Source organism: Drosophila santomea, chromosome 3R (assembly GCF_016746245.2).
Source record: "Drosophila santomea strain STO CAGO 1482 chromosome 3R, Prin_Dsan_1.1, whole genome shotgun sequence".
Lineage (NCBI taxonomy): Eukaryota > Metazoa > Arthropoda > Insecta > Diptera > Drosophilidae > Drosophila > Drosophila santomea.
In genome coordinates this window covers 28857188-28865287 of record NC_053019.2, presented here as the reverse complement: position 1 = coordinate 28865287, position 8100 = coordinate 28857188, and the positions used below count along the sequence as shown (strand labels likewise).

Genomic DNA, 8100 nt, shown 5'->3' with positions numbered 1-8100 from the left:
ATATCGAGTTGCTGGGGTTATCGAGTAAATAACCGTGTGACAAGGGTAAAACGTGAAAGGAGCGTCTATGCGGGAACTGACACTACAAAATACCCCCTTGTGGTGCCGACCAAATTATACATAATTAGACATAACTTTACTGAGAAATAAAGGATAGATTGCAATAAAATATAATGCAAAAAAAACGGAATATACTGAATATTCTATAATAAATACATTAAAATAGTAAATCTTTCTTTATGAATAATTAACTATTTACCCAAAAATAAGAGGTTTAAACAGTTAATCTTTCCTAATGAATAAATAACTAGTTACCCAAAACTAAGAGGTTGAATACAAACTTTTTTCCGGGGTTGAATTGTTTTTATTTAGTTTCATGACCGATGCTTATAAAAATCGACATCTGTTTAAAACACGGATAGCATTTATCCGGTAAAATTTAAAGAAGAATCTCTTATCGTCTAAATCCATTACATCAAGCTGTATGGAATTATAGGGCTGTGGCCGTATATATGGTACTGCGCAACTTAAAACTAATTCTGGTAAGTTTTCCAAGTTCTAAAATCTGGCCCTTTTATTAAACGATTTGCCACCATTCTCCTGTGCCGGCCGCTTATTAAATGGTTTTTTGCCAAAGTTGGGCTTGAAGTCCTTTTGAAACTTACGCGGGCCTTGGGCTTGGCCAGTAGCAGCTAAGCGTTGTTTTAACCATTTATGCTTTAGCGCAGAGTTTGGCTCGATAAAAATGGGGGAGTTGTTTACAATGCTTTCATTAGCCAAGAAAGATTTGCAGAAACCGTCAACGTCTTTGAACTGTATTATCGCTCTATTGCCCAACATTTGGATGGTTTCAATTTCGCCGCTATCGTTAAACACTTTTCGCAGGTCGGCTTCAGAGACAACTGCAACGAAATTTAAATAATTTTGCATTTTTATCATTCTACGAATAATTTATTATTATAAAAAAATGGCAACCCACCTGAAGTCAAGTTCGTGACAAGAATGGACCTCCCCCGGTCAGCGAATCGGTGAACCTTAAACTCATCATTATTAATAGTCTTTCCATCGACTTCAGCTAAAGCCTTTGTGGCCGCATCTGACTCCTTGAACGTGACAAAAGCTAAAACTTGTTTGCTGCACAAAACGTCAACTTCTTTAACATCACCAAATTTTTTGAATATCTTTTCTAGAGCGTCGGAGCTGTAAGACTCGTGTCTGCCCACATTTTCGATAATCAAGGTATGCTCACTGGTCCTTGTAATCGTGTTTTGCGTCAATGGACAAACCGTTATAAAGCGAGAAAACAGCTCAGTGCTGTGCAGTTTAAGAACCTTTGGTACGTCATCGACCGACACCAAACGTACAAAGGCTTTGGGATTAAGGCGGTTAGCGCTAAGAGTCACCGACTCCACGGGAGCTACCTTTTCAAAAAAGGCCTTCAAATCTTTCTTGGTAATATTGGTTCCAATCAGGCCAACTGTCACCGTGCGTTCGTTGTCCTCTCCCTTATTTCTCATCTGGGACACAGACAAAACATTGTCTCCAAGGGTTAAAGCTTTAGTCTTGGCCTGCAAAGCACTTTCTACTCCAGCTGGCGTTTCAAAGGCAATTAGAACTGTATTATTGCCATTATTTTTATTAGTAAAACGCTGCAGAGCGGTAAGTGGTCCAAACTTCGCAAATAATGCGACTATGTCCTTGTGGAGATACTCTGTGTGAAAAATATAAAGTTAAAATATAATTCCAAATTTAAATAATAAACCAGTTACATTACCGTTTGGTAGGTTGGTGACAAAAAGTATCTGGTTATTTGGCGTTCCCTGGGGAATTTTGTTGGCGCCTACTTTTGGAATTCCGCTATTATTCTCCGACACTTTTTCCGATTTTTTCGAAACTGGTTTCTCTACAGGCGCTTCATCATCATCGTCTGAGTTTTCTACCTCATCCGCGCCTTCGCTTTTGGAAACCTCACCAGGCTCCAACTCATCGTCATCATCTTCCTCTTCGTCACTATTGTCCTCTTCATCTTCCTCAGCCTCGTCCTCAATGAAATCAGCTGCCTCTCCGGTCTGAAAAGTAACCATAAGCTCATAACCACTAATCTCAAGACAATCTTGAATGTTTTAGGCCGATATAATATAAACCAATTAGGTATTGTGCAGAGGGTCGTGGTTTCTTCCACTCGCCTCATAAAATTATAAATCTTCAAAACCACGTGGTATAGGGAAGGATAAACGGATTCTTCTCCATAAATATATATATATATATATATATATATATGTAAATATATGCATACTTTTGTATATATGTCATGTTAAATGAAATTAGTTATCCATACAGCAGACCACGTTTTTCTATAGCTTACCTCAAAGTCGCTGTCGTCCTGTGCCTGTTCGTCACTTTGCTCCTCGACATCCGATTCGTCCTCTTCACTAGACTGCGGCACTTCCTTTACAGGCAGTTTTTTTGATTTTTTGGAAGGCGATTTGGCGACTACTGTCTCCTTCTCTTCCTGTACCTTAATAGACTTCGTAACACGTTTGGCCAAAGGTTTTGCCACTCCATTCGTTGCCTTTTTGCCCTTGGCGGTTACGGCTTTTTTTTGGGCCATTTTAACAGTTTTTTGGGGTTTTCTGGTCAAATTTAAGAAAGTCAAGATCGGACTGAACAACGCGTGGTTTTGTTCAATGAAATGCACGTGGAAAAGAGGAAAAGAACAGTGTGACCGTTGTGGTTATCGGTAAAAAGTTTATTAACTTTAATATTCTGGTCACTTCGATCTTATTTTTATAGCCGAATTCCACTACCATATAGTTCAGAATCCGTTTAATGCTAGTATAAGAAAGTAAGCATACGAACAATTTAAAAAAAAAATAATAATAAAAAGAAATACTTGAATTATTCTATATTTTTTTTTTTTTTTAAGATATTTTTTTTATAATTTTTAACACATAAGATAATATAGTTGGTCTCCTCAAATATTGAATTTTGGTCACCTACGACACATCTGTTTTTTACAAAATGAAGGAATTCATAGTATTCTAGACTATTAAAAGTCACAGTTACTGTAAAATTTCACTAAGAAGTAATGACAACTCGAAAGTTAACTATTATCGCAGTGCGAAACTGTTAACTCAAATGATAATAAGTCAATTAGTATGGGTACGTAGTTTACAAAAATCTAAAATAATTATTATTAGTTTGACACGATATATAAGAAGACCGAAAAATATCGGTTAGCTTGGACTAAATTAAAATAATAAATACTAGAAATGTACATTTGATGTCAGTATTTAATATTACTTGGTATTTTTAAATTGTCTGTCGAGCAGTGCTGGTAAATGGCGGAACAAGTATACACATAAAAAATTAAATTGCAGCACAGCACCCGCAACGCACACATATATTTATTTAACGGAGTCCCAAAAAAACAAGGAGCGGTGTGTGCGAAGAACAATTTAGCAGAAACACCAGCGGAATAAGTTGCAAAACCGTTAAATAACTATGAACGGGGGAGGTGGAGGATGTGGAGGAGCTATTGGGAGCAATGGCTCCAGCACCAATGTGACAGCTGCCGGGAGCACTGGAGGCGGAAGCGCAGGCGACGAGACTGGTGGAGATGCCAGCTCCAGACGCCAGGCGACACGGGTGTTTAAAAAGAGCTCCTCTAACGGCAAAATAACGGTTTACCTTGGTAAACGGGACTTTGTCGACCATGTCACGCACGTGGATCCCATTGATGGCGTTGTGTTCATTGATCCAGAGTACGTAAAGGACCGAAAGGTTTTTGGCCAGGTGCTTGCCGCCTTTCGCTACGGACGCGAAGACCTGGATGTTTTGGGATTGACATTCCGTAAGGACCTGTATCTGGCGCATGAGCAGATCTATCCACCCATGCAGCTGGACCGTCCGATGACCCGGCTTCAGGAGAGGTTGATTAAAAAGCTGGGACCGAACGCCCATCCGTTTTATTTTGAGGTTCCGCCCTATTGCCCAGCATCAGTGTCCTTGCAGCCGGCTCCTGGAGATGTGGGAAAATCTTGCGGAGTGGACTACGAGCTTAAAGCCTTTGTGGGTGAGTCTCTGTGGGTCCGATCTTGTGGGTGTGTCCATGTACGGCGGTCAGGCAAAGTCTAAATCATTGATGAGCGATTGCAGCAGTCGCTACAGACAAGTCTAGTTAGCTTATATTTATTCGAACAGAGTATGACCTAGTGCGTTTAATATATTTTGCAATATATTCAAACATTTTCCTGAATCCTACATTTTTCTCAAGAGCAGTTGCTATTAATGCTTTTAAAAACAATAAATTAATAAGAATAAGCTTTTTTTAGAAGTAAGACTGTAAATTTCTTATATGTGTGGATTTGTGCCATTTAGCACGCGTATCACGCGGTCGGGAACACAGGGTTAATCAATCCAACTACGTCGGGGTGATGACGCAGCGTCCACCTAATTGAAATACGACACTTCTAATTGGAATTTGACTCGACCGAAGTTGCATCGCAGTTAATGTTGCTGTTCGCCTTAACCAGACGCCGCAGTTGGGGCGGTCTGCCGTTTTGTGTGCCAACATGCTTATTGGGGACCCATTTGTTCTACTTATTTTACATTTTAGACTTTTTATTTAATAAAAAAACTAGTTGTGAAAAACATATGCTTGATCAGCAGAAAAGTTTTAAGGTACCTGCATAGTTTTTCATGCATAGTTGAGTTCGCACCCGGACCTCCACTCGCATACTACTACTTGCCCGTGATCCCTCTTTATACGCCCACTTCTTAAATAAATATTATTATCTATTACCTTATTTTGTTTACACATTTTTGTGGTTTATTTTGGAATTGTATTCTAATTTAGCAACGAGCAGTTTGCGTACTGGTATAAACAGATTTACAAAATGTTCTTGGTCTTTTTTCAGTCTAAGAGTTAAGCCAGGAACCTAATATTTCCTTATTCTGTATCTACTTTAGTTTCAAATACAATTGAAATAAAAAAAAAACAATGTGAAAATTTGTACAGTTGGCATACAAGATTTCGCAGTGCTTCTCTGCTTCCCCTCATGACGATTGAGTCAGCATTTTTATATACTTGGCGTTTGTTGAATTGTGTATCTAATGTGCCTAGCGTTAATGTTTGTGGGATAACCCATTATTCATATACATATGTATGTAGGCGTGTTTTTAACGCAATGCGATTTATGATAAATTAGATGGAAAGCGATTTTATTTGACAACATGCGAATGTTCATGTTGAAATGAAGACGTCTATAAATGTATGTACATATGTATGTACACACATGTACATTCTTTAATGACACTTATTTTCGCTGGACTTGTGATGAATATTCTTGTTATCCGATCCATGATAGACTCAACATCAATGACAAATATTTCTAACGAATCAGAATACTGACACACCCCAGCTATAATATGGATACAAACGTCATGGGGTTTCTTCAAAAATCATACATTGATGTCATTATTTATAATGTTTATCCTTAATAGGTGAGAACGTGGAGGACAAGCCCCACAAGCGAAACTCGGTGCGTCTGACTATTCGCAAAGTCATGTACGCGCCCTCCAAAGTCGGTGAGCAGCCATCAATCGAAGTAAGCAAGGAGTTTATGATGAAGCCGAACAAGATCCATTTGGAAGCTACGTTGGACAAAGAACTATACCACCACGGCGAAAAAATATCGGTTAACGTTCATGTGGCTAACAACTCAAATCGGACGGTAAAAAAGATTAAGGTATGTGTCCGGCAGTTTGCGGATATTTGCCTCTTTTCGACGGCGCAATATAAATCTGTTGTGGCCGAAATCGAGTCAGAAGACGGATGTCAAGTGGCTCCGGGATTTACACTGTCGAAGGTATTTGAGTTGTGCCCACTGTTGGCAAATAATAAGGATAAATGGGGCCTTGCTTTGGACGGGCAGCTTAAGCATGAAGACACCAACTTGGCGTCTAGCACTCTCATTACCAATCCTGCCCAGCGAGAGAGTCTTGGTATTATGGTGCACTACAAAGTGAAGGTGAAGTTGCTGATTAGCTCGCCCCTGCTAAATGGTGACCTTGTGGCTGAGCTGCCATTCACACTAATGCACCCCAAGCCCGAGGAGGAAGAGCATCCCCTGTTGGGGGATCGATCGCCACGGGCTAGTATAGCAGGCGGGGGTCTGCCGTTAGTAAGCATGAGTGATGTTTTAGAAAATGTATCGGTGACTGGCGGGCAGGATGTGCCAACCACAACAAATCTCATCCAGCTGGACGACGAGGAGGCACAAGATGATGACATAATTTTTGAGGACTTTGCCCGCCTGCGCTTGAAAGGCGCTGAAACAGAGGCCTAGATAAAAAAGGAAAAGAACGAACTATTAATTGATATGAAGAAAATACTACCATAATTTTCGGCATTTGTATAATATAAAAAACTATAAAAAAAATTGCACACTCGTTAAATGTAAAGTTTTATACCAATAGCCATGGTCAACGGTTGGATGTAAGCTATTTTATATGTGTAGGCAATATGTTCTAGTATCTATAGGGCTTAAGCTGAAAGTGTACGAATTTTTAAATGTGAAATTGTTTCACCAATCAACACACAAAATCTACACAAATTGCACGTGCATAAGTTAACTATATTTCGGCCACACTTGTAAAAGTTGAAAGAATGCACAAAATCCACATATTTGTATTCGATATGTAAATGTTGTATAATATTATTTCTTATTAAAAGCCGAATCCCATGATAAAAACGTGAAAACAAAAATTCATTAACAAAAAGAATTCTAACAATGTTTTTTACGCCTTTCCTCTTTTGGGACAGAGTCATTGCCTTGCAATACGTTGATAATTTAAATGCAACTAATGAGGTTTTTGTTATATAATTAAATGGTTGATAGATTTAAACGGAAAACCTTGACGCACTTTAAATAACATTTACGCCAAAGTTTATAGAGTAAATGAAATCCTTTCAATATTTTAAAACTGCTTTGTTTACAAAATGTATTCCTTAAATAATAACATAAATATCCAGACCTCAAAACAGCTAAAAACCATTAGTTTGGAATTTATTTAATTAAAGCCATGCATAGAAAAAAAACTAATCTTACAAATATTGTTTTGTAAATTTAACTTTAGCACAGAATTAATAAGCCCGTTACTCGAAGAGTAGAAGGGTATACTAGATTCATTGAATTCATTGATACCATTTTTAATGGTAGAAGAATTCCGACCATGTAAGGTATACAAATTATTAGTCAAGTTCTCAAGCCGAGTCAATCTGGCCATGTCCGTCTGTCCGTATGGGCGCTGTGAACTTGGGAACTATAAAAGCTAGAAAGTTAAGCTAGAATGCAGTTTTTAGAGACGTAGACGCAGCCCTTGTTTGTTTCAGAAGATAGCCGCGTCTACTCTGTAAAATTTCTTTCTAGCTACACCACTAGCTCGGTAACGGGAAATTGATACTCTTCGAAATCAACTAACGGTCTCTCTTGTATTTGAAAGTGAAATGGTTTCCTTGGCACGCCTTAGAGCATTCTAAACTAAAACAGTAATTTACTGATTTTTCTTACGGATTTGTGTTAAAGATTCCAGCTCTTTGCTAATAAAACCGCTTTTGGCAAAAGTCTACACGATGCGAGCCTTGACAGGCTGAAATAGCTTATCATTTTTCAAACACTTTTGGAAAATACCTTTCGTGTAGGACATAATTACTTAGAACACCAATTTCTTTCTTAACTTAACAATGTCCGAATCGAAATTCGTCAACGAAAAATGCTACACGAGTAATAAATTCGTAAAACTATTTTAGAGTTAAAATTTCAAAACGTGATCATAACATTTCCAAATGTAAACCAAACAAGAGATGACGAAATATGATTTCTTTCATAGAAGTAAAAATACAAATAATTGAAATTGAGGGTTAAATTGAGAACTTAAGCTGAAATTAAATTTTATTGCTCTAGGATGCCCCAAGCAACACAAATCATTGAAACAATGTTTATGTGGTCAAAATTTATATTATTATATAAATTCTCTTTTATAGCACGTGTAAATGTGGAATTAGTATACACTCAATGTATAGGTTTGTATTTTTAA

At 38.0% G+C, this 8100-nt stretch overlaps 2 protein-coding genes across 2 annotated transcripts; one reads left to right on the top strand and one right to left on the bottom strand.

The window, feature by feature from the left end:
* Positions 1–341: 341 nt before the first annotated feature.
* On the bottom strand, positions 342–2716 carry LOC120454347 (DNA-binding protein modulo). Its single transcript, XM_039639559.1, has 4 exons — positions 2366–2716; positions 1775–2069; positions 980–1711; positions 342–902 (listed from the first exon to the last, which is right to left on the bottom strand). Exons 1-4 carry the CDS (start codon positions 2609–2611, stop codon positions 559–561), a joined length of 1617 nt encoding a protein of 538 aa, XP_039495493.1. The 5' UTR covers positions 2612–2716; the 3' UTR covers positions 342–558.
* A 609-nt stretch (positions 2717–3325) lies between these two features.
* Positions 3326–6786, top strand: LOC120451810 (beta-arrestin-1). The gene is made up of 2 exons (XM_039635767.1): positions 3326–4075; positions 5506–6786. Exons 1-2 carry the CDS (start codon positions 3505–3507, stop codon positions 6348–6350), a joined length of 1416 nt encoding a protein of 471 aa, XP_039491701.1. The 5' UTR covers positions 3326–3504; the 3' UTR covers positions 6351–6786.
* The last annotated feature ends 1314 nt before the right edge of the window (positions 6787–8100 follow it).